The sequence below is a fragment of the Heptranchias perlo genome, chromosome 37 (assembly GCF_035084215.1).
Source record: "Heptranchias perlo isolate sHepPer1 chromosome 37, sHepPer1.hap1, whole genome shotgun sequence".
Taxonomy (NCBI): domain Eukaryota; kingdom Metazoa; phylum Chordata; class Chondrichthyes; order Hexanchiformes; family Hexanchidae; genus Heptranchias; species Heptranchias perlo.
In genome coordinates this window covers 5798520-5825230 of record NC_090361.1, presented here as the reverse complement: position 1 = coordinate 5825230, position 26711 = coordinate 5798520, and the positions used below count along the sequence as shown (strand labels likewise).

Genomic DNA, 26711 nt, shown 5'->3' with positions numbered 1-26711 from the left:
TATGAACGCTGGTGGCTGTGCTGGTTCTGAATTCTACTTTACTCTTTTTTACTTTTTCGTTTCTACTTTGATCTGAACCAATATCAAACACGATTATGTTAAGTGAAAATAATAGACACAATTACCTTTATTTATTTTAGCATCTTGGATCCAGCACAGGGCAGCTTATCCAAACTCCTTCTCTTCATTATAAAACAAATCGACTTTTTAAAAAAAATACACAGAATGCCTTGCAAAACAGAATTAAAACGCGATTCACATTCTGGAAAGGAGGGGGATATTAAATTCCGGTGGGACACCCTCTTAATTAAAAACATTTTAACACTGACGGGTAGGGATTATAACATTTTTGGACTCCTACAGACCCAGAGGCCTTTATTAATAGACGGCTTTATGCGATAGGAGTAAAGCTAACTGTAGGTGTGGAGGTCGCACTCCCATGTAAACGAGTCCAGCTCCCTTATCCCAACAATATTGGTCATGGATTCCTCCTCTGGGATTTGGGAGCAGGCATTAGTAATTCAAACATGTTTTACATACAATTACAAGAATTTACAGCACAGAAACAGGCCATTTGGTCCAACTCCATGCCAGTGTTTATGCTCCACACGAGCCTCCTCCCACTCTACTTCAACTCACCCTATCAGCATAGCCTTCTATTCCTTTCTCCCTCATGTATTTATCTAGCTGCCCCTTAAATGTATCTATGCTATTCACCTCAACTACTCCTTGTGGTAATGAGTTCCATATTCTAACCACTCTCTGGGTAAAGTTTCCCCTGAATTTCCTATTGGATTTATTAGTGACTATCTCATATGTATGGCCTCTAGTTCGGGTCTCCCTCCACAGGAGGAAACATCTTCTCTACGTCTACCCTATCGAACTCCTTCATAATTTTAAAGACCTCTATCAGGTTACCCCTCAGCCTTCTCTTTTTTTTTTAAAAAGAGAAAAGAGCTCCAGCCTGTTCGGTCTTTCCTTCCTTTGGATCTCCATCTAAAAGGGAACCGTATCCCAGTCCGAGGGAAAAGGCAGGAATATCTCCACCTTCCCCCCTCCTGAAACAGATGAGTTGCCAAGATAGATAATTAGGTATTTAATTTCACCTATTTACAATGTTTTGGCAAATATTAAGAAAATGTGTGTTATCGTCTGCACAAAGAAATATTATTGGATAAACTGAGTCTCACCATGCCTGACATACCACCAAATTTATTACTTTTAAATGTAGGAATTGTTTTTACTGTACTTGTTTCATTACGTTGCCTTTATATTCGGTGGTGTATAAAGGTTTTTTCTCCCCCTTTAAGATATACCATTGTAAAAGGTTAAAAGCGAAAAAAATTGCAAAAGCAGCTATTTTTTGTAGATTGTTTAGTGCAATTATTTCAGGAAATATAAACAGTTAGAAAGAAGAGTGGTTGTAACAAAAATTACCAAGTCCTTCCCCAGTCAGCCTCCCCTGGTCGAACTGCACTTAGTGTGACACATTCCTGCTCCCCAGTGTTTTACACAAGTCATGCTTTAAGAGTACAGCCATTGTTTCCTTTGTCCATCCACTCATGGCTCACAATTTACACCAGATTAAAAGTATCAAGACTGCTATCATTATTTTTTTTATTCGTTCACGGGATGTGGGCATCGCTGGCGAGGCCAGCATTTATTGCCCATCTCTAATTGCCCTCGAGAAGGTGGTGGTGAGCCGCCTTCTTGAACCACTGCAGTCCGTGTGGTGAAGGTTCTCCCACAGTGCTGTTAGGAAGGGAGTTCCAGGATTTTGACCCAGCGACAATGAAGGACCGGCGATATATTTCCAAGTCAGGATGGTGTGTGACTTGGAGGGGAATGTGCAGGTGGTGTTGTTACCATGTGCCTGCTGCTCTTGTCTTTCTAGGTGGTGGAGGTCACGGGTTTGGGAGGTGCTGTCGAAGAAGCCTTGGCGAGTTGCTGCAGTGCATCCTGTGGATGGTACACACTGCAGCCACTGTGCGCCGGTGGTGAAGGGAGTGAATGTTTAGGGTGGTGGATGGGGTGCCAATCAAGCGGGCTGCTTTATCTTTGGATGGTGTCGAGCTTCTTGAGTGTTGTTGGAGCTGCACTCATCCAAGCAAGTGGAGAGTATTCCATCACACTCCTGACTTGTGCCTTGTAGATGGTGGAAAGGCTTTGGGGAGTCAGGAGGTGAGTCACTGACCTGCTCTCGTAGCCACAGTATTTATATGGCTGGTCCAGTTAAGTTTCTGGTCAATGGTGACCCCCAGGATGTTGATGGTGGGGGATTCGGCGATGGTAATGCCGTTGAATGTCAAGGGGAGGTGGTTAGACTCTCTCTTGTTGGAGATGGTCATTGCCTGGCACTTATCTGGCGCGAATGTTACTTGCCACTTATCAGCCCAAGCCTGGATGTTGTCCAGGTCTTGCTGCATGCGGGCTCGGACTGCTTCATTATTTGAGGGGTTGCGAATGGAACTGAACACTGTGCAGTCATCAGCAAACATCCCCATTTCTGACTTTATGATGGAGGGAAGGTCATTGATGAAGCAGCTGAAGATGGTTGGGCCTAGGACACTGCCCTGAGGAACTCCTGCAGCAATGTCCTGGGGCTGAGATGATTGGCCTCCAACAACCACTACCATCTTCCTTTGCGCTAGGTATGACTCCAGCCACTGGAGAGTTTTCCCCCTGATTCCCATTGACTTCAATTTTACTAGGGCTCCTTGGTGCCACACTCGGTCAAATGCTGCCTTGATGTCAAGGGCAGTCACTCTCACTTCACCTCTGGAATTCAGCTCTTTTGTCCATGTTTGGACCAAGGCTGTAATGAGGTCTGGAGCCGAGTGGTCCTGGCGGAACCCAAACTGAGCATCGGTGAGCAGGTTATTGGTGAGTAAGTGCCGCTTGATAGCACTGTCGACGACACCTTCCATCACTTTGCTGATGATTGAGAGCAGACTGATGGGGCGGTAATTGGCTGGATTGGATTTGTCCTGCTTTTTGTGGACAGGACATACCTGGGCAATTTTCCACATTGTCGGGTAGATGCCAGTGTTGTAACTGTACTGGAACAGCTTGGCTAGAGGCGCAGCTAGTTCTGGAGCACAAGTCTTCAGCACTACAGCTGGGATGTTATCGGGGCCCATAGCCTTTGCTGTATCCAGTGCACTCAGCCGTTTCTTGATATCACGTGGAGTGAATCGAATTGGCCGAAGACTGGCTTCCGTGATGGTTGGGATATCGGGAGGAGGCCGAGATGGATCATCCACTCGGCACTTCTGGCTGAAGATGGTTGCAAACGCTTCAGCCTTGTCTTTTGCACTCACGTGCTGGACTCCGCCATCATTGAGGATGGGGATGTTTGCAGAGCCTCCTCCTCCCGTTAGTTGTTTAATTGCCAACACCATTCACGACTGGATGTGGCAGGACTGCAGAGCTTTGATCTGATCTGTTGGTCGTGGAATCGCTAACTTCTGTCTATAGCATGTTGCTTCTGCTGTTTAGCATGCATGTAGTCCTGAGTTGTAGCTTCACCAGGTTGGCACCTCATTTTTAGGTGCGCCTGGTGCTGCTCCTGGCATGCTCTTCTACACTCCTCTGGCTTGTTGGTAATGGTAGAGTGAGGAATATGCCAGGCCATGAGGTTACAGATTGTGCTGGAATACAATTCTGCTGCTGCTGATGGCCCACAGCGCCTCATGGATGCCCAGTTTTGAGCTGCTAGATCTGTTCTGAATCTATCCCATTTAGCAAGGTGGTAGTGCCACACAACACGTTGGATGGTGTCCTCAGTGCGAAGACGGGACTTCATCTCCACGAGGACTGTGCGGTGGTCACTCCTACCAATACTGTCATGGACAGATGCATTTGCGACAGGTAGATTGGTGAGGACGAGGTCAAGTAAGTTTTTCCCTCGTGTTGGTTCGCTCACCACCTGCCGCAGGCCCAGTCTAGCAGCTATGTCCTTCAGGACTCGGCCAGCTCGGTCAGTAGTGGTGCTACCAAGCCACTCTTGGTGATGGACATTGAAGTCCCCCACCCAGAGTACATTTTGTGCCCTTGCTACCCTCAGTGCTTCCTCCAAGTGGTGCTCAACATGGAGGAGGACTGATTCATCAGCTGAGGGAGGACGGTAGGTGTTAATCAGCAGGAGGTTATTTGCCCATGTTTGACCTGATGCCATGAGATTTCATGGGGTCCAGAGTCAATGGTGAGGACTCCCAGGGCCACTCCCTCCTGACTGTATATCACTGTACCGCCACCTCTGGTGGGTCTGTCCTGCCGGTGGGACAGGACATACCCAGGGATGGTGATGGAAGAGTCTGGGACGTTGGCTGAAAGGTATGATTCTGTGAGTATGGCTATGTCAGGCTGTTGCTTGACTAGTCTGTGGGACAGCTCTCCCAATTTTGGCACAAGTCCCCAGATGTTAGTAAGGAGGACCTTGCAGGGTCGACTGGGCTTGGTTTGCCGTTGTTGTATCCAGTGCCCAGTGGTCCGATGCCGGGTGGTCCGTCCGGTTTTTTCTTATTATGACTTTTCGTAGCGAGATTTTACAACTGAGTGGCTTGCTAGGCCATTTCAGAGAGCAATTAAGAATCAACCACATTGCTGTGGGTCTGGAGTCACATATAGGCCAGACCGGGTAAGGACAGCAGGTTTCCTTCCCTAAAGGACATCATAAAGCTAGGAGAGTGCAGAAACTGCGTTCGTCTACGACCCGTGGATTTTATTCATCTTCATCTTCCTCTGGGATTACTCGCAGATCCTCCAGGATGATTTCCTCAACTTCACACTCCATTAAGGAGCCCTGGGTGATGCAGCTGGCTACGGTCGACCCAGCAGACTGGTGGTTCTGGCTGGGAAACAGCACCTTGGGTAGATTGCGCGCTTCCCGTGTCCTGGGATGGACGCAGTGCGTGCCGGGAACGTGGGGCTCTGCAAGAGACACGAGAAATTCTTGGTTATTTATGGAATATTAAATCAAAGGCACCTTTAAACAAGAATGAGGGAGGGCTAGGTGGCGCAGTGTGTAGGGCAGTGTCTTCTTGCCTTAGTGATCTGGATCGAAATCAAGGCCAGGTAGGTGGGGTGGAGACTCCCCTCTGTGTTGGCTGCATTAACTTAAGTTTAATTAGTTTGAGGCAGTCTCAGGATAGCCATTAATTGGCCTAAGCCCACAGAACAAGGTTCTTTTTAATTCATCCTCTCCTTTATACTGAGGAGGACTGCAACAAAATACAGTAGGACATTAATAAACTTGCAGAATGGGCGTGTAATTGGCAAATGAATTTCAATATAAGTGTGAGGTGGTACATTTTGGTAGGAAGAATTAGGAGGCCACATACTCCCTGGAAAATAAGAGTCTGAATGGGGGTAGAGGAGCAGAGGGATCTAGGGGTACAGATACACAAATCACTTAATGTAGCAACGCAGGTTAATAAGGAGATTAAAAAAAAGCAAAGCACTGGGGTTCATTTCTAGAGGGATAGAATAGAAAAGCAGGGAAGTTATGTTAAACTTGTATAGAACCTTGGTTCGACTACACGTGGAGTACTGGGCATAGTTCTGGTCTCCATACTATAAAAGGATATAGAGGCATTGGAGAAGGTGCAAAAAAGATTTACTAGGATAATACCAGAACTGAGAAGTTATATCGGTCAGGAAAGATTGAACCCAGGCTGGAGGTCTTTTCTCCAGAAAAAAGACTGAAGGGTGACCTAATAGACGTCTTTAAGATTATGAAAGGGTGGACGTAGAGAAGATGTTTCCACTTGTGGGGGAGTCCAGAACTAGAGGCCATAAATATAAGATCGTCACTAATAAATCCAATAGGGAATTGAGGAGAAACCTCTTTACCCAGAGAGTGGTTACAATGTTGAACTCACTACCACAAAGAGTACTTGAGGCAAATAGCTAGATAAGGGGAAGCCAAATGGTGGAGGGCACAGGTTTGGGAGGTGCTGTCGAAGAAGCCTTGGTGAGTTGCTGCAGTGCATCCTGTGGATAGAACACATGAAGGAGAAAGGAACAGACGGATATGTGATTGGGGTTAAATGAAGAAGGGGGGGGGGGGAGGAGCCTAAACACCAACATGGACCTGTTGGGCTGAATGGCTTGTTTCTGTGCTGTACATTCTAGGGTGTCACTGGCAAGGTCATTTATTGCCCATCCCTAGTTGCCCTTGAGAAGGTGGTGGTGGGCCTTCTTCTTGAACTGCTGCAGTCCGTGTGGTGAAGGTGCTCCCACAGTGCTGTTAGGTAGAGAGTTCCAAGGTTTTGACTTAGCGACAATGAAGGAACAGTGATATATGTCCGAGTCGGAACCTGAAGGTGATGGTGTTTCCATGCACCTGCTGCCCTTGTCCTTCTAGGTGGTGGAGGGCACAGGTTTGGGAGGTGCTATCAAAGAAGCCTTGGCGAGTCGCTGCAGTGGGTCCTGTAGATAGTACACACTGCAGCCACGGTGCGCCGGTGGAGGAGGGAGTGGGTGTTCAAGGTGGTGAATGGGCTGCCCATCAAGCAGATTGCTTTGTCCTGGATGGACTTCTCGAGCTTCTTGAGTGTTGTTGCAACTGCACCGATCCAGGCAAGTGGAGAGTATCCTATCGCACTCCTGACTTGTGCCTTGGAGGTTGTGGAGAGGATTTGGGGAGTTAGATTCCCAGCCTCTGGTTGGCTACATTGGCTACACATTGATAGTCCCACTTCAAGATTAGCCATCTATCATGGGAGTGACAGGTAGCAAGCAGGAGCTTTACCAATCAGCATGGAGGGAAGAGACAGCCCAAATATCATGATTCGTCGTACTGGAAACCTTACTGGAGAAATACCAGAATTAATGTACTTCATTGGAAAAGCCCAATACATTCCTCAGTGACAAAGAATAGCAAGCCAATCACGTTCAGCTTGTCTAAACTTATCTGCACAATTTGGACAAATGTAAAAAAAATACGATAGCTGCTTTATGGGTTCATTCTTTCAAAATTTAAAGAAGAAAAATTAACCTACTTTTAGAACCCCCTCACCTTCCAGCAGCCCACATAATGTCCGAGAAAAGGACACACAGGAACAGGAGGAGGCCATTCAGCCCCTCGAGTTTGTTCCGCCATTCAGTTAGATCATGGCTGATTTGTACCTCAACTCCATTTACCCGCCTTTGATCCATATCCTGTGATACCCTCTGACAGTTCTGTTCTGTAAATACAGTGAAGGCTGAAAAATGAGCCAGGGGTTGAACTTCCTGTAGTGGAACTGCTAAATTTTTACTAGCCAATCCCTTCAATGACTGTGGTATCAAAGTTGTACAAAAAGACCTTAGTCATTGCTGGAGCAAGCCTGCCTCTCAGGCCAACTCTGCACTACTAACTGCCCCTTCTTTGGCCCTACATGGTCCTGCCTATCTCTGTAACCTCCTCTAGTCCTACAAAACTCCGAGGTCTCTGCCCTCCTCCAATTCTGGACTCTTGGGCATCCCCGATTTCCATCGCTCCACCATTGGCGGCCGTGCCTTCAGCTGCCTGGGTCCTAAGCTCTGGAATTCCCTCCCTAAACCTCTCCGCATCTCTCTCCTCCTTTAAGACGCGCCTTAAAACCTATCTCCTTGCCGATGCTTTTGGTCACCTGTCCTAATAGCGGCTCGGTGTCAAATTTTGTTTGATAAAGTTTCTCTGCAGCACCCTGGGACGTTTTACTACGTTAAAGGTGCTACATAAATGCAAGTTTATGGATTAAATGGATTAAAAACACCATTGGAAAACCCTGGTTCAATTACACACTCTAAACAAAGGGCATCGTGTTAATCAATCCATGATGAATCTGAAGAAAGCAGCCACCTTTGTCAGGCCTGGACACAGTGAGGTTGCTAAAATGATACAGAATTTGTTACCTTGCCGGTTGTAACAATCTTCAGCACAGCAGCCATGTGGATTCCCTCTGTTCCTTCCCAGTCCCCTCTGAGCTCTTCTGGGTGGAATGATCCGGATGGGTAGTACAACGCTGCGGCAGCCATAGCACGGGGCGGGCAGCCCCATCTGTCCAAAGCTCCTGGAAACATAAAAACGGTCAGCATCACCGTGGGCGAGGGGTTGCCAACTCTGGTGGGACGTATTCCTGGAGGTTTCATCACATGACCTCCTGCCTCCAACCGCCCTGCCCCCACACTCCCGCCATTGGTGGCCCAACATGTCCCTCCTCGTGGCACCCCGTTTTCCCATGACCAATTGGGAAACAAACAGACTCTTTGTTACCCGATTGGATGATTCTTGACTCTCAGTCAAACTGCCTTTTCCTCCCCCATCTCCAATATTTTTTATAACTAATAAGTGAAAGTGTTCAAAGCAAATGAAAAAAACACACTCAATTTTTTGCTCACAGCAGTGTCCTGGAGGTTAATCTTCAATTGCTGGAAGCTCCAGGACAATCCTGGAGGGTTGGCAACCCTACTGTTGATTAGTGCCCAGAAACTAAACATGCAGAACATCACTTAGTCCAAAAGGTTTCATTCCCAAAGACGAAAACTTCTGATGTTTGATATTTGCAGTGCTTTTTAGGGCTGGTGGATATCACTGCTGGAGAGCTAATGACTGCTCTGCTTGACATTGGCCCAACATGTGTGGTTTGGCTAGAGTCCAGAGCTTTCTCGAGCCACCCCCAAGAATGAACCCTTACTGCACCTTCAAACAGAGGCACCAAGAGAGACTATTCTGTTTTTTTTTTATTCGTTCATGGGATGTGGGCGTCGCTGGCGAGGCCGGCATTTATTGCCCATCCCTAATTGCCCTTGAGAAGGTGGTGGTGAGCCGCCTTCTTGAACCGCTCAATTCCTGTCGTGGGGCTAGAATCCACAATCGTGTGATTCAAAGGCGAGAGGAATACCAGTGAACCAAGGCTGATACTTCACAGGGAAGAAATTTCAGAGGTCCAGTTAATTCTCCAAAGGAAGGACCTTAATAGAACTGTTTCACTTAATATACGGAAACTCGGGTAACCCAGATCCCAAATAGCATTCATTTTCCGCAGAATAAGGAAAGGAAATAACATTGTTAATACTCCTCTTTTTTGGATGAGGGGTAGGACACAGAATTATGCTGAGACCAGACCTTACCTGAAATAATGGTTGCAGTTAGGGCAATTGTATTCAGCGAGTCCCCACTCCTGATCTCTTGGCACTGCCATAAAGGCTTCTTTACACCGGCGACATCTGGAGACCTGTGGAGAGACTCAGTTTGTTATTGCTGCTAACCGAGTTCTCAATTCAGGGAATTAAAAAAAACACAATATTGGAAGATAAAAGCTCGATTAAATGTTTAATCTCATTACAATGTTTTAACATGGCATAATTTTCAATGCAAACTACATCAAGTCTACAGGGCAGGAACAGGCCATTCAGCCCAACTGGTCCATGCTGGTGTTTATGCTCCACACGAGCCTCCTCCCACTCCTCTTTATCTAACCCTATCAGCATAATCTTCTACTCTTTTCTCCCTTGTGTGTTCATCTAGCTTCCCTTTAAATGCATCTCTGATATTTGCCTCATCTACTCCATGTGGTAGCGAGTTCCACATTCTTACCACTCTCTGGATGAAGAATTTTCTCCTGAATTCCCTATTGGATTTATTAGTGACTATCTTATATTTATGGCCCCTAGTTTTGGTCTCCCCCACAAGTGGAAACATCTTTTCTACGTCTACCCTGTCAAAACCTTTCATAATCAGGTCACCCCTCAGCCTTCTCTTTTCTAGAGAAAAGAGCCCCAGCCAGTTCAATCTTTCCTCAGTTGTGATATCATCCTTGTAATTCTTTTTTGCACCTTCTCTGGTGCCTCTTTATTCTTTTTATAATATGGAGACCAAAACTGTGCACAGTGCTCCAAGTGTGGTCTAACCAAGGTTCGATACAAGTTTAACACTTCTCTGCTTTTCAATTCTATCCCTCTAGAAATGAACCCCAGTGCTTGGTTTGCTTTTTAATGGCCTTATTGACCTGTGTTTTAACATGGCATAATCTTCATTGCAAACTACACTGGATTTCAAGTCTCCCATCGAACAAGAGGAACTTTGAATTGGATTGCTGGTCTAGAAGTCCCCACAATAAATTAATTTGCTCATCCCGGGGCCCGTACCCAACTTCAAATGTTGAATTCCCGCAAGTTGGGGATGGGGGTGTTTCACAACACTGGAGAGAAATGCCAACCAGTGTTTTCAACAGTGGAAATTATTCCAGTATTGTGAACAAAGAGGGCTAAATTTCTCATGAGGACTATAACTAAAATATTGACTGAAGAGACGAGACTGAACGTAAAATGATTTCCAGGGCTAAAACAGCATTGGGCCAATAGCCACAAAACTGTCAGTGCAGATACTGAGACATTTGAATTGGTCAAAAAAGGCTTCAGTTTTTAATTCAAGTCCTAGTTTTTAATATTTCTTGAGTTGTGAAACAACTGGGGACATTTTTTGAAACAAATCCCTGAGTAGAGAATAATGAAAGAATAAACTACATTTTGATTGAACTTTTCCCCCTCAAGAATAAAACTAAAATTTGGAAACAAAAAGAGACTAAAATCAGGATTCAATTTATTGGGGCTGAAATTCTGACCCACTGAAGGACTTTGTGGTGGAGTGGGCCACAAGTCATCAATCTCCAGATGTAGACTCCCTCCCAAACTGCAGGGATGGGGTTGTTAGCACAGTCGGGGGGCACCAGCACCTGAAAAGGTGCTTCAGCGCTATCGGTTCCATCTGCCCTTGAAAGATGGAGTAGCCCACCAGCATAGATTCCCCCAACATCCTCCTCAGGCAGAATCAGCAGTTTAAAATCCCTTCTGCTCCAAGGGGGAGCCACTTCCAGGCATAAGGTAATCACCTCCCTCCGTGATCAATCACTCTTGTCTGCAGAGCATCTGGGGCCTTCACCAAAGGCCCCGACAGAACTCTCGCCAGCTCTCGGTTTCTGAGGCCTTATGAAGGCCAAATAGGGTGGAATTTCTACGAGGTAGCCTACGATCTTCCCCCCCCCCCCCCCACCTCCCACAACTCACACACCTCTTGACAAGTTGGGTGGAAGAATCAACCCAGAAGCCCCCCACCTTCACCTGAAAATGGTAACACCCAAGAGGTGGATTAGAATCCTAGCGGAACCAGGATCTGCCTCATTTTCTGCTGCCCGATTTGGAGGTCCACCCAATTTCAGTCTTGATCCCAACCAGAATGTTGGGGCCGTTATAAATAAAATCGGACAAAAAATTCTACCGAGGGAACTAATATGGTTTCTACGATTGGTATAACGGCGCTGATGGCCAAGAGTTCCCGTCCATGTGGTTTGCGTTACCATTTTTCTTTCGGGCACCTCCCTCCACCAATATCTGTCACAAGACGAGCAGGCAAACTGTCTTTGGTCACAGGGAATCTCATTTCTCATCGCCAAGTCAAACATTCGCAAATTCTCCTGCGTCAGTGGAAGCCTCCTTAGGCGTTCTGCTATTTCCTGGTTGAAGGTAGAACATAAACACAATCACATTGCCAAAAAAATAAGGACTTCAGAACTAGCTTCACGTTAGGGACATAACACGGTGTTGGATTCTTATTAAACAGTCACCCTTGAAATCAGTGGGTGCAAGCACTCAACAGTAAGGTTCCAGAAAGCACTGGGTTCGGCTCTTCTCTGATCTCAATTGAATAAGCAGTTGCGTTGATATAATTGGCCTCAGCACCACTGGGATGGGGAAGGGGGTGGGAGGGAAGTCAGCCCAGCTTGGATGCAGCTTCTAATTGCTGTGCAGTGACTAGGGGTTGCCAACTGTCCAGGATTGTCCTGGAGTCTCCAGGGATTGAAGATTAATCTCCTGCTGCAAGCAACACCCAGGAGAAAAATCATTTAAAAAACTCTATTTTTTTTCATTTTCTTTGAACACCTTCGTTTATTAGTTATAAAGATATTTTTAAAATGGAAAAAGGTAGTTTTGACTGACAGTCAAGAATCATCCAATCGGCTTACCAATTGGCACGGGTAGGTGGGGCGCTGTGAGGATGGATGTGTTGGGTGACCAATAACGGGAGCGTAGGGGCGGGGCAATTGAAGACAGGAGCTGATAGGATGAAACCTCTAGGAATACATGCATCCAAAGTTGGCAACCATTAGCAGTGAGCTGTGCTGGAATAGTGCTTGGACTTAGTTGTGATTTCCCCATGACTGAATAGTTTGTCAACACTGGCCAAGTTAGGGCCCAAATCATTCAATTCAAATACCGACATCTTTTGGGATTTGTTCTAACATGTGTTTAATTTGCTTTACATTTATGAAGTAACTTGTTAAAGGGCAAATAGTTCCCTAGCAGTACAAGATGTTGGATGTGTCACTGCATCACTTAACCGCAGCATCATCACAAAAGTTACGTGTGTTTGTTCTTCCTCATTAGATAAACAAAATGGTTCCAATGCTTGACCTCAGCTACGTGATGAACTGCCCAGCAAGACTCTCCGGAATAGCTTATAAGGCTCTTAAGTCCAATATTTATATATCACTGCTAACAGACAGTTACTTGATCTCCAACAAGATAGCCACCTTTTTGGCCTCCAAACAACTAAGCCTTCCCACCATTTCTTTAACTACAAAGCAAATTCTGTTTACAAAATACACACAATTCAACAAATGAAAAATGGAACCTGCTACAGGAAAGTACCGAGGGCAAGCATTTCGGTTGTTAGCTTTTTGTTGCCCACCTCCCATTAACAGATAGTTTAGTTAAATTCACTTGGTCCCGGTTTCTGAAAATATTTATCTGCCTGTCTTTTTTTCAAAAATCAGGGAGTTTGCTTGAAGCCTTTGAAGAGAGATAGTCAGGCCAGATAGCTTCTCTATGTGATGAGAAAAAAGAACGGCAATGTCAAAATATAGTTTTATTTAATAGTTTAGTGCAGCCCTCACAAGCTATTTATTATTTTCTACTATTCCAGGAGCTAACTGGGCTTAATAAGTACTTTGAAAATATATATTATGTTACTAATATTCATTTCTTCTATTACTGTTTAATAAATTTGTTTGGCACGATAAAATCAAAGTTTAGTTTAGTGTTATTCTGTCATCTTCCAAAATCAAGGAGGGTCACGTGAGATTATGTGGTAAAGCAGGTGCTGAATTAAATTGCGGAGCTCTCTGTTCAACCCCTGGGTACGTTATAAATTCACCGAGGTCTCTGGGGAAGCGAAGACGCTCCCTGAAACATAGGGAGCCAGGGCTGATTCATGGAAACCAAAAAACATAACTGGAGAGAAAAAATTAAGAAACCCAAAAATGTAACAACCACCACTTGCATTTATATAGCACCTTTAATGGAGTAAAACGTTCAAAGGCGCTTCACAGGAGCGATTATCAAACAAAATTTGACACCAAGCCACATATGGAGATATTAGGATAGGTGACCAAAAGCTTGGTCAAAGAGGTAGGTTTTAAGGAGCGTCTTAAAGGAGGGGAGAGAGGTAGAGAGGCAGAGAGGTTTAGAGAAGGAATTCCAGAGCTTAGGGCCTAGGCAGCTGAAGGCACGGCCGCCAATGGTGGAGCGATTAAAATCGGGGATGTGCAAGAGGCCAGAATTGGAGGAGGGCAGAGATCTCGGAGCGTTGGACGAGGTTACAGAGATAGGGAGGGGCGAAGCCATGGAGGGATTTTAAAACAAGAATGAGAATTTTAAAATCGAGACGTTCCCGGACCAGGAGCCAATGTAGGTCAGCGAGCACAGAGGTGACGGATAAACAGGACTTGGTGCGAGTTAGGATACGGGGAGCAGAATTTTGGATGAGCTCAAGTTTATGGAGGGTAGGAAGATGGGAGGCCAGCCAAGAGAGCATTGGAATAGTCGAGTCTAGAGGTAACAAAGGCATGGATGAGGATATCAGCAGCAGATGAGCTGAGGCAGGGGCGGAGATGGGCAATGTTACGGAGATGGAAGTAGGTGGTCTTGATGATGGAGCTGATATGTGGTCAGAAGCACATCTCAGGATCAAATAGGACTCCAAGCTCCAACAGTCATATGAGTGAACTGAGCAAGGCTGGCCAGTAGACGTGGCTGGATTTCAATGGGGAGTTTGCATAACCGTGATTTCCTTCTAGTATCTATTCCAACATTAATAGGCACATACTCATGGTCTTCATTGGGTTAATGTGAGGGATAGAATGAAGCAATGTTCTTTTTAAATTAAGAGATATTGGGTGCAGCCAAGTGTCGGAAACAATTAGGAGAAAGGAGGGGACAGTAGAGATGAGATGACATCAACCTCCAAATTTGTCCTCCAATTTAAAATAAAATCCCCCCTGCCAGAGATGTGGTGACTGATTCCAAGTAGAAAGCTACTTCCATTTATATTGGTGGAGGTGGTACATGAATGCACACTGAATCCACTTGGATTCTCCGCCCACCCTCTTCTCAACAGCAGGATAAAGAAAGCAAGAGTAATAATACATCAGGCTCCATGCCACTTGTTGTATTGACCCCACTCACGAATACCCAGTCCCACAATCGTGTACCTGTAGATCATGGTCCTCATCGTCTTCATTCTGTGAAGAAAAAATACAACAGACTTGGAACGCAGTATTTTACATCAGGACGTCCCCAGGCACTTTACAACCAATCAAGTACTTTTGAAGTGTAGCCACTGTTGTAATGTCGGGGTGTGTGGCAGGCAATTTGCGCACAGCAAGATCCCACAAACACCAATGAGAGAAGTTATCAGATAACTGTTGTTTTAAGTGGTGTCGGTTGAGGGATACATATTAGCTAGGACGCCAGGAGAGCCTGCTGCTCTTCTTCAAATAGTGCCATGGGATCTTTTACATCCACCTAAGACGGCAGTCGGGGCCTCAGATTAAAGTCTCACCCAAAAGAGGGCACCTCGAACAATACAGCACTCCCTCAATACTGCAGTGGGGCGTTAGCCTTGATTGTGAACTCAGTCTGGAATGGGGCCTGAACCCACAACCTTGTGAATCAACGCTCCACCTGAGCCGAGGCTGACACAATGGCGGAAGAAACTGATTAACACTTACCGCTGGGTTGTTGACATCATCGTCATTTACTGGTGCATTCTGGGGATGGTGCGTGGAGGGAACGAATGGGAGGAAAAAGTAAAAAAAAGCATCAGTATCATTAAAATAAATTCCAATGTATTTGCATTTTCTCCATCACAGACCTGGAATGAATGGTTTTTTTTGCTTTAACATTAACATAACTCTTTATTTTGTTCCTCCTCTCTAAGTTGCTCCAAGCATTCTGAAACCAAATTGGAATTTTAGTTAGATCTACGCAGACACTTCTCGAGTCAGTCATTTCAAGGGCAAACGCAGCCACGATGTTGTGAAAATGACCAGATCGGAGCTGCTGCATAGTAAAACATATTTAATTCATCTCTGCATAGGTCTGACCAGGCTGCTGACGAGCTGTGCATTCTGCTCTGCGGGTCCTAAAGATGCTTGTAGTCAGTCACACTGAACAACCACCATCGCTTATGTAGCCATCCAAATGTAAAAGAATGTTTCAGAGCACTTTACAAGGGCGAAGAGGTAGTTACCAAGCGGGAAGGTAAAGATTATGATGAGGCATCCCAGGGTAGTGTTAAGAGAGATTTTTAAAGCGGCTTTTGAAGGCGGGCAGAGAGGTAGCAAGAGGGAAAGGTCGCCAGAGGGCAGGGGCTAGAGGCCGGATGGTGCAGAGGCTGAAGGAAACAAGCATTAATCCACAGTTAGAGGAATGGAGGGTGCGGGCTAGGGTGATGGTGGTCCCAAATAGGGTGGACCAAGGCTGTGGAGGGATATGGACACAGGAAGTACGTGGAGCTTGGTGAGGAGGGCGTAATGGATTTGAAGGATTTTGTGCGGACTGCGGAGTTTTTGCATTCACTGACGTTTGTGATTGGTGGGAGCAGAGGGCTGGTGAGGAGAGCATCAGCGACTGAAGGCAGGGAGAAGGGTTTCCGAAACGGCAGAGCTGAGGTAGGGGTATAAACAGGCGATGACCTGGAGGTGGAAGAAGGCAGTCCTGCTGGTAGAATGAATCTGGGGCAAAGAGCTCGGAGTCCAGCAAGGCTGAGGAGCAGTGGGTCCCTCCTGAGTGAGCAGTCAGAGAGGTTGTTATGGTTGGACACAGAGCCATGTGCTGGTGAAAACTGAATGGGATGGCTTCAGTTTTGCCAGTGTGGAGTTGTAGGAAGTTTCGACTCATGCAGGCTTTACATATTATGTAGAATTACATCGCGTCTTCAGCACAGAAACAAGCCATTCAGCCTAATTGATCCAGGCTGGTGTTTATGCTCCACACGAGCCTCCTCCCATCCCTCTTCATCTAACCCAATCAATATATCCTTCTATTCCTTTCTCCCTCATGTGTGTATCTAGCCTCCCCTTAAATGCATCTATGCTATTCACCTCAACTACGCCAAGTGATGGCGAGTTCCACATTCTTCCCGTTCTTTGGGTAAAGAAGTTTCTCTTGAATTCCCTATTGCATTTATTGGTGGCTACCTAATACTTATGGGCCCCTGGTTTTGGTCTCCCCCAAAAGTGGAAACAAAGTTGGAAGGACAGCAGCTGCCCTGGGCCATTGATGTTAGAACAGATATCCACACAGGCAGCTTAAGAAACTTCCAAAATGTTACTCATACTGTAACAAGGAACTTGCATTATCTTAACCTCAAAACCACATGCTTGCAGACTGCGACTACATTAGAGGTTACCGACTGATGTTGTTGGGGGTTCTTCAATAATATTCTCGATGGGGAGGGGAAGGAATGGAAGGTCACTAAGTAGAGTTAGAGAAGAATGTTGATTTGGGACAGAAACACAAAAAAAAATCTTCCTATCCACCTTATTTACCTTCACCTCCCTGCTCTATTCAGGATCACTGCTTCATGCACCGTTCCCTAGTGCAGTACAGAGACGGCTAACCCAGTGTTAGGCTTCTTCCGCTCTGTAATCAGATGATAAGCATGCAAACAAGGGCAGCCTGGAGTGATTCGACTACTGGTTTTCAATCCCCCTACTCCCACCTGGTGGATGAAGGAGTGAAATCTGAAATACTTAGACTCTACGTGAAGCTTTTGATAAATTCTAGCTTTACAACAACTTGCATTTATATAGCGCCTTTAATGTAGTAAATTGTCCCAAGGCGCTTCACAGGAGCGATTACCTCCAAAATTTGACACTGAGCCACATAAGGAGATATTACGACAGGTGGCCAAAAGTTTGGACCAAGAGGTAGGTTTTAAGGAGCGTCTTAAAGGAGGAGAGAGAGGTAGAGAGGCGGAGAGATTTAGGGAGGGTTCCACAGCTTTGGGCCTGGGCAGCTGGAGGCACGGCCGCCAATGGTGGAGCAATTAAAATGGGGGATGCGCAAGAGGCCAGAATTGGAGGAGTGCAGAGATCTTGGAGGCTTGTAGAGTTGGAGGAGGTTACAGAGATAGGGAGGGGCGAGGCCATGGAGGGATTTGAAATCAAGGATGAGAATTTTAAAATTGAGGCGTTCCCAGACAGGGTGCCTATGGTCAGCGAGCACAGGGATGATGGGTGAACAATGACGAACATGAAAAGACCCACTGCTCCATCCAGCCCATCCCTCACAACTGAGATGCCTTGTGCATCACGATATATACACGCCCCATCCCACCTGAAAGCCATGTGATCTCCTGGGAGAGGCGTAAAAACAGATACAAACCCAGGCCAATTAGGGGGTAAAAAATCTGGACAATCTCTCTCCAACCTCCTTAGGTGATTAAAACTAGTCCAGGAGATCACTCTGGCCCTGAGTAAGTGGCAAAAAGGTGAAAGCCGCCCTAGCTAGAAAGCCAAGCAGCTCAGGAAATTAAACAAAAAAGGACTGTCTCTTTAGACAAGGCCAAAGTACAGCAGTATCCCGGAACATAGGAACAGGAGTAGGCCATTCAGCCCCTCGAGCCTGTTCCGTCATTCATTAAGATCATGGCTGATCTGTATCTTAGCTGCATCTAGCCGCCTTGGTTCCGTAACCCTTAATACCCTTGCCTAACAAAAGTGTATCAATCTCAGTTTTGAAATTTTGAATTGACTCCCTCAGCCTCAACAGCATTTTGGAGGGGGGAGAGAGTTCCAGATTTCCACTACGTTTTATGTGAAGAAGTATCAGTTCTTTGTTTTTTGCAAGAAAATTTGAACTTGTGTGTGAGGATTTCAGTTTGGCTGAGTCTCCTCGTTCAAAACCACCATTTGCCAGTTCTTAACCAGTCGAAACTGGGTGGGTCATTCTAGGGTCAATCACAGACTGACTTATCGCCACTGTGTGAATGGAACTTTGCCCCTTTGAGACAAGGGTTGCAATTCTGTCAAACAATGAACCTTTAAAAGCATGAGAAAGGAACGTTTGAGGGGCAAACAACTTTACCCAATTCACTGGATCATTCCTCAGCCTGTTCTCAGCACCCACCTCTGCGTCTGAAAGAAAGAAATCGATTGGAATTATGTTTGTCTCAGTCGATCAGTTTTTGGCCAGTTGGGTTAGTTCATGGTGGGCAAACTGGCTCTTTTCTCAGCTCTTCGTAGAAATTTACGGCACGGAAGGAGGCCATTCGGCCCACCGAGTCGGTGCTGGCCGAGAAAGAGCTATCCAGCCTGATCCCACTTTCCAGGTCTTGGTCCGTAGCCTTGTAGGTTACGGCACTCCAACTGGCGTTTGGGATCACGTCCAGCAATTCCACTCATTTCTACCATAGAAAATACAAACCAGTGGCCTTGATTATAACCCTCGGAAGCACAGGACATGCTGGGAGTTTGGGCTTTGTTTGAATAAAAGTCACCTCGTTGCTCTTTTTTTTTGCCAACTTTTCTCCGCCAATTCTCTCCTCTCCCAAAGGCGTTGGCTCCTTACTGGGCACTGCCCCATGGCTGCCCTCTGGTAACTCAACCAAGAGGGCATTAAACCTTGGTAGTTAAGTGTCGGCCGGCCAACTAACCACAAGAGGTACGACAACCGAGCCCCGACCCTGTCCCGACCCGGTGTTGACATGGACTTCCAGCAGAGGTCATTGGAGAGTGGCCAGGAATGGGAACCCTGTCTGACCTTCACCTCCCTGACCAAAGGGGCATCAAAGCCAGCTGTAGCACCCCCACCACTGCTCAGACTCAGGGGTCAGTTAACCCAGCATCGAATCCCAGATCTCCCTGATCTGAATGACTCGGATACTTGCTCGGCCATTGACGCTGGTCTCACTTGTACTGATGCAAACCTACCATCCTCCTGGTCCTTCAGTCGCAGGATTTCCTGAGCCACCAGGTCATAGTCGTTATTGTACCTTCTCATCAGAGTCTCAGCTGTTGCCACAGGAATGCCCCTCGTGTGAAACTTCTCCCTCAACCTTCGGGTGCTCTTCTCCAGCTGTTGGGGAAGAAAAGAAAAGCCGCGTGATAAAAAAAAAATATCGGAGTGAATCATGACCAAAACTACAGCAAATTAAGAATCTCCTGAATTACAGCAGGATTATTTCTCCAGTAAAACGCAGTGAGTGGGGGATGGTTTTATATATATATAATGTGCGCGAAATCGATCCCAGTCACTCACGGCAGTACGGTCTCCAGGCCTGATTGACGGGGGAATTACCCAATCATCTCCATACTGGCCAGGACTTGTGGTGTAACTATGGAGAGCCTAAAAATATATACGTCATCCTTTCACTGCATGACAGATAAGCACAGTTTCATGGACACCGACTGCCCTCTGGTACCTCACACAAAGGTCCATTCTTCATCTGTGAGCCTGTGCGGTGAGTGTCAGCAGGCTATTCAACCAATATGGGCATCACGACTTGAGCCCAATCCGGATTTCACCTGACGTCCATACAGCACTTTCCAGCAGGGGTCACTGAAGGTCACATCAGGAGCAGGAAGCATGGCCATTTCCTGCCCTCCCCCTTTATTCGCAGGGGGCACAAAGGCCAATTTTATCGTTGCTACCGCTGCCCCAGCAGAGACGTGCCGCCTCAGCACAGATTGGGAATTGGACCAGGGGCCTTCCTGGTCCATAAGGCTCAGCACATTGCTGCAGGAGTTCCTCAGGGCAGTGTCCTAGGCCCAACCATCTTCAGCTGCTTCATCAATGACCTTCCCTCCATCATAAGGTCAGAAATGGGGATGTTCGCTGGTGACTGCACAGTGTTCAGTTCCATTCGCAACCCCTCAAATAATGAAGCAGTCCGAGCCCGCATGCAGCAAGACCTTGACAACATCCAGGCTTGGGCTCATAAGTGGCAAGTAACATTCGTGCCAGATAAGTGCTAGGCAATGACCATCTCCAACAAGAGAGAGTCTAATCACCTCCCCTTGACATTCAACGGCATTACCATCACCGAATCCCCCACAATCAACATCCTGGGGGTCACCATTGACCAGAAACTTAACTGGACCAGCCATATAAATACTGTGGCTACGAGAGCAGGTCAGAGGCTGAGTATTCTGCGGCGAGTGACTCACCTCCTGACTCCCCAAAGCCTTTCCACCATCTACAAGGCACAAGTCAGGAGTGTGATGGAATACTCTCCACTTGCTTGGATGAGTGCAGCTCCAACAACACTCAAGAAGCTCGACACCATCCAAGATAAAGCAGCCCGCTTGATTGGCACCCCATCCAACACCCTAAACATTCACTCCCTTCACCACCGGCGCACTGTGGTTGCAGTGTGTACCATCCACAGGATGCACTGCAGCAACTCGCCAAGGCTTCTTCGACAGCACCTCCCAAACCCGCGACCTCTACCACCTAGAAGGACAAGAGCAGCAGGCACATGGGAACAACACCACCTGCACGTTCCCCTCCAAGTCACACACCATCCCGACTTGGAAATATATCGCCGTTCCTTCATTGTCGCTGGGTCAAAATCCTGGAACTCCCTTCCTAACAGCACTGTGGGAGAACCGTCACCACACGGACTGCAGCGGTTCAAGGCGGCGGCTCACCACCACCTTCTCAAGGGCAATTAGGGATGGGCAATAAATGCTGGCCTCGCCAGCAACGCCCACATCCCGTGAACGAATAAAAAAAAAGTCCCACACTGGGCAGTGCAGTTAGTAACTGATGAAGGGCTGGGACTTGGTAAGAGCACTAGGACCGATGACAGAAAGGCAAGTGTAGGCACAGTGTTAGGAAAGAGTATGTTGATTGTTTGTTTGCATTTTGCAATTATGGTATTAAAACAGATGGTACACACACAATGCACTTTGTCCTTTCTGGAGATTCTAATCATACAAGAAAAGTACACTCATTTGGCACTGACTTATTCCTTAGGTGATGATTACTGGCACTGTCATGTCGGAGCAAAGAAAGAAAGACTTGCATTTATATAGCGCCTTTCATGACCTCAGGATGTCCCAAAGCGCTTTACAGCCAATTAAGTACTTTTGAAGTGTAGTCGCTGTTGTAATGGGTGAAACACAGCAGCCAATTTGCGCACAGCAAGCTCCCACAAAGAGCAAAGAAATAAATGATCAGATAATCTGTTTTTAATGATGCTGATTGAGGGATAAATATTGGCCAGGACATCAGGGAGAACTCCCCTGCTCTTCTAGGATCTTTTACGTCCACCTGAGAGGGCAGACGGGGCCTCGGTTTAACGTCTCATCCGAAAGACGGCGCCTCCGACAGTGCAGCACTCCCTCAGTACTGCACTGGGAGTGTCAGCCTAGGTTTTGTGCTCACATTTGTAGAGTGGGAATTAGAGCCCTCAACCTTCTGACTCAGAGGTGAGACATGCTACCCACTGATCCAGGGCCAAGCCTGTACTGCTCCCTGCCTGATGATGCAGAGAAACAGTATGGCAGATGAGAATGGCTGCGGGTCGTCATCCCGCAGGTCAGAGAGACGCCCTATTGCCTCTTTGGTAAAGCACACTGCTCTCATAGTGGCAATGTAGGTGACCACTGCCCTTAACCTGCATGACACAGGGTCATTTCAGGCAGTCATGAAATGACTCTGTTCTGTAGAGGTTGAGGGCAATGCTGCCTGTACAGTTCATGGGAGAAATATACCTGGTGGGCTGCGTCTTAGCTCCATCCTGTGCCCCTCTCCCTCCTCCTTCTCCACGATAATGGCACAGAATGACGTGCCCATAGGAAAAGCCATACCTGCTCCAGAGATGCCCTAATTACAGGTGGGGAGGGAATGTAGAAAATCTTCTGGTTGGCTGATCTTGTGCGACACAGCCAGAACCAAGTGCAGGCATTTGTGGAGGAAAATGTAAACAAAAAAGTTCAAAGAAACGTTTCAAAGCTGCAAAATACCATTATGACGTTTCCGGACTCTTCGACCTCACAAACCCCGCGCCTTGATCGGGCGATCCCGGCAGCTGCCGTGCCTTCTAAATCTCAGTCACGGTTACCACGAGCGCATTAACAGTGCAAATCCAGGAAACTTGCAGCGGATAGGCCACTGGCTCTGAACTCTTGACATATGCAAATGAGGCTTGTGGGCAGATAGCGGGAATGCTCAAAAAGCGCGAGGAAACTCGGGGGAGGAGTCTTAAAGGCGCACAAGCAGTTCAAACGATTTACACTCAAATTTCCTCACTAAAAAAAAATGATGTGCACCGTTTATACATTGCTAATGCAGTGTAAACGGCAAATGAATTCATCCCCTAAGTGTCCCCTGAACACAAGGGATTATTTTAAAGAAGTTCATACTAATATAAAGAAAGAACTTGCATTTCTATAGCGCCTTTCATGACCTCAGAATGTCCTAAAGCGCTTTACGGCCAATTGAAGTGCATTTGAAGTGTAGTCACTGTTGTAATGTATGGGGAAATGACTCGTACTGTGGCAATTCTAATAGATCTCAGCGTAGAAACCATCCCCCAGGAAGGAAAAGAAACATTCCTGTTGAGGGAGATTATGGTGACCTTCCAGGATCTCTTTTGAAAGGGTAAACAGTTTTTGTTTGCTCATCTCAGCTCTGCTGGTCAGAGCATCACCAGGTCACCAAGTTCTGCAAACTTCCATACAACTCAAGCAAAACGTCAACACAACTCCGCAGCAGATTGGCCTGGCAATGAGGGGATGTGGGGTGGGGCGGGGCCAGGAGAGAGTGTCTACTGCCTCAGAAAGGGGTCTTTAAAAGTGAAGGAATATCTGTGAAAAGTAGGGAATGAATGTAAAGAAAACAGAAACCTTCGGGAAACACAAAAGCGTCAGGTTGGGGAGAGGAGAGAACAAACTCAAATCATGCAATAAAAACCTGACTGAACAAATTGGATTAACCATTAACTTTATCATTATTGACTTCCGATTAAGGTTGCAGAGGTACGAGAGACACTGGCCTCCTCACTGCCCAAGTGTTCGCTCAGTTTCCCTCCCATATTCCCACTGTGGGTGCTTCATGCACTGATGTCTCTTTGCTTTGATGTTGGTGGAAGCTGAGAGATGAAAGAGTGGACAAGTTTACATTTACACAGCGCCTTTCATGTCTTCAACGTGTCTCAAAGTGCCTCACAGCCAATGAATTACTTTTAAAGGGTGGTCACTGTGGGGAAATGCAACAACCAATTTGTGCACAGCAAGATCCACCAACAGTAATGAGATAAACCTATTTTTTTTTCTGGTGATGTTGGTTGAGGGATAAATGTCGGTCAGGACACCGGGGAGAACTTCCCTGCTCTTCTTCGAAATAGTGTCACAGAATCTTTTACATCCACCTAAACAATCCCCAGATGAACATCTCATCTGAAAGACGGCACCTCTAACAATGCAGCACTCCCTCAACACCAAAGTGTCAGCCTAGATTAAGTGCTCACATCCTGGAATGGGGTTTGAACCCCCAACCTTCTGACAGGCTACCACTGAGCCAAGCTTACATTTTGAAGCTGACAAGAAGCTTTCAAAGAGTGGGCACCGCATGCTAAAGTATTACTAGAATCATGGAAGGTCAGGAGTCAACACAGGGCCCCACATACAGTCTCCAGCGGTCACAAAGGTGGATCACAGCTGGGGCTACGGGCATCACTAACCAAGCCAGCATTTATTGCCCACTCCTAGCTGCCCCTTGAGAAGGTGGTGATGGGCCTTCTTCTTGAACCGCTGCCGTCCGTGTGGTGAAGGTTCTCCCACAGTGCTGTTAGGTCGGGAGTTCCAGGATTTTGACCCAGTGACCATGAAGGAATGACGATATATATCCAAGTCAGGATGGTGCGTGAATTGGAGGGGAACTTGGAAGTGATGGTGTTCCCATGCACCTGCTGCCCTTGTCCTTCCAAGTGGTGGAGGTCGTAGGTTTAGGAGGTGTTGTCGAAGTGGCTGATTCTATCACCAACACAGAATCATACAGCACAGGAGGCTATTCGGCCCATTGTGCCTGTGCAGTCTCTTTGAAAGAGCTATCCATTTAGTCCCACTCCCCTGATCTCTCCCCATAGCCCTGCAATTTTTTCCCTTTCAAGTATATATCCAATTCTCTTCTGAAAGTCACTACTGAATCTCCTTCCACCCCCTTTTCAATGATCCCTGAATATTGGCTAACTCAGCAATATTCAGGGATCAAACCTGGGTCCTTTGTATTATGGTGGTTCACTGCACAACACATTTACCCACTGACCTAAAGGGCTGGACTTCCCCTTCTGTCAGTCAAGGTGGTAGTCACATTTGGCACCTTGCTGTGACTGAGGTTGGCATCAGCACATACATAAACTAGCATTTAATTCTATGGCACACTGCATCAGGCACTATTTGCAGATTTGAAAGGCAATGTGCCAGATGTTAAAAATCTAATCGCCCGTTACGCAAGGGGAGTGGGCAAAGCAGCATCTGAAGAGTTACAAAAATGCACTTGGTACAGTCACCAACGGCGATCCACGTTTCATTCACAATCAGTCGTAGGTACCTCAGCATATCTCCATCTGAGTACATCTCCATCTGAGTACATCTCCATCTGAGTACATCTGAGTACATCTCCATCTGAGTACATCTGAGTACATCTCCATCTGAGTACATCTCCATCTGAGTACAACTCAGTATATCTCCATCTGAGTACTTCTGTGTACATTTCCATCTGAGTACATCTCCATCTGAGTACTTCTGTGTACATTTCCATCTGAGTACATCTCCATCTGAGTATATCTGAGTACAATTTCACCCTTTTGCCAATTTTTTTTGTTTAATTTTATGTTTCTCTCTCCTGAAGGAACCAACCGTTACTTGGGTGCAGGTCCACAGTCTCTGGCAACCCACCGAAACCTGCTCCAAATGACCATTCTTCATGTACAAGCCTAAACAGTTATCAGCAGACTGTTCCACCCCGGGGACATCGCAGTGCAACCCAATACCTGTCTGCGCTCATGCACTTTTTGGCATAGCACAGCAATCAGGAATCGTGGCTGGTTTTTTCCTCCCCTTCCTAGCTCTGGCCATTCAAGCCAACTAACTGTATGACCCAACTGCTTAAACTTGAGATCAGCGAACCCAGCACAGAATGGCCATGGAACTTGGGATCCTCAATTCAGAACCACCCCGAATGAAGCATTTAAACCACTGAGCTATTCCCAGGAGTTAAATTTGCAATTCTTTAAGCATTTCCGTCAAACTTTTATTTTGCAGGAATAATACATTGCCCACCTTTAAGACGACATCCTCTTAAAAGATATGGTGTGAAAGATAATAAAACAAGGAACAATATTTCGTAATTGACAAATTTGGTAACTTGTATTGTGGCCAATATAGTTTCTAGCGCAGGCACACACACAAAATCTTGCTTGATTTTTAATCTCTCGAAACTTCCTCTTCCTCAATCTCGTTTCCCTGCCGCCCTCTGCAAAGGGGAAAAACTCTGTGCAGTTGGGTCCGGCCAGCTTTAGGCGGGAGTCAGGCCATTCAACCCCTCGAGCCTGTTCTGCATTCAATTAGATCATGGCTGATCTGTATCTTAACTCCATCTACCCACCCTGGTTCCATAACCCTTAATATCCTTACCTGACCAGCAAAAAAAAAAACCTTACCTCGACTCAACAGCATTTTGGGGGAAGAGGATTCTGGATTTCCATTACCCCTTTGTATGAAGAACTGCTTCCTGACATCATTCATGAACGGCCTAGCTCTATTTGTAAGGTTATCTGGACCCCCACCCCCCCCCCACTCTTCGATTTTTTGCTAGTTGAGCTGACCGATCCCCTGATACAAACCCACCGCTAGTATTATTAGAAAGGATACCTCGATCTCATCATCGCTGATGTCTTGATGCATGGTCGCCTCTCCCCACTGCAATGAAAACGATGTGAATTACTGCGTGTGCCGCTCCTGCGCTTCTCACTGCTTCACTCTGCAGTGACTCTTCCTTTCACTTTCCATTTCCTGGTCAGGAACGGCCCAGTGTGTTTTATTGCACCGCAAAAAAAAATGGGTCGGAGTTTTTGATGCTTTGATTAAAGGTGGAACTGCTCCGGCTCATTTTTTTTTCCGGGGGGGGGGGGGGAAGCAGGAGAGAGTTAGTATTTGCATTCTGATCACCCCCCAGATTGGATTGAATTGGGAGCTTTTCGTCTTCAAGTGGTCCCGTTACCTCTAGTGAGTCCGAGAAAGATAAGGGATGGAATTTGATCCGGCCAGCGGTGGTGTGGCGATCTTTAGGAAGTGTGAAATCTGCACATCATGCAAACACTTTCAGGAGGGGTTTCCTGAGCACCTCCCCCAACGAAATTTTCACCTTTCATATTTTATGACAGTTCTTGATGT

The 26711-nt window shown here is 46.5% G+C and overlaps 1 protein-coding gene across 1 annotated transcript; it reads right to left on the bottom strand.

The window, feature by feature from the left end:
* Positions 1–93: 93 nt before the first annotated feature.
* On the bottom strand, positions 94–26441 carry LOC137304434 (shiftless antiviral inhibitor of ribosomal frameshifting protein homolog). Its single transcript, XM_067973027.1, has 9 exons — positions 26190–26441; positions 19242–19386; positions 18397–18446; positions 15036–15074; positions 14517–14546; positions 11325–11480; positions 9100–9203; positions 7882–8039; positions 94–4932 (listed from the first exon to the last, which is right to left on the bottom strand). Exons 1-9 carry the CDS (start codon positions 26220–26222, stop codon positions 4724–4726), a joined length of 924 nt encoding a protein of 307 aa, XP_067829128.1. The 5' UTR covers positions 26223–26441; the 3' UTR covers positions 94–4723.
* Between the last annotated feature and the right edge of the window lie 270 nt (positions 26442–26711).

Excerpts from the sequence above, each read along its gene's own strand:
- LOC137304434 (XM_067973027.1), bottom strand. The coding sequence starts at position 26,222 with ATGCATCAAGACATCAGCGATGATGAGATCGAG. Across the intron at positions 8,040-9,099 it reads AACTGCAACCATTATTTCAG|GAGCTTTGGACAGATGGGGC; the intron begins GTAAGGTCTGGT and ends TTATGTTTCCAG. Across the intron at positions 4,933-7,881 it reads AGATTGTTACAACCGGCAAG|AGCCCCACGTTCCCGGCACG; the intron begins GTAACAAATTCT and ends TGTCTCTTGCAG.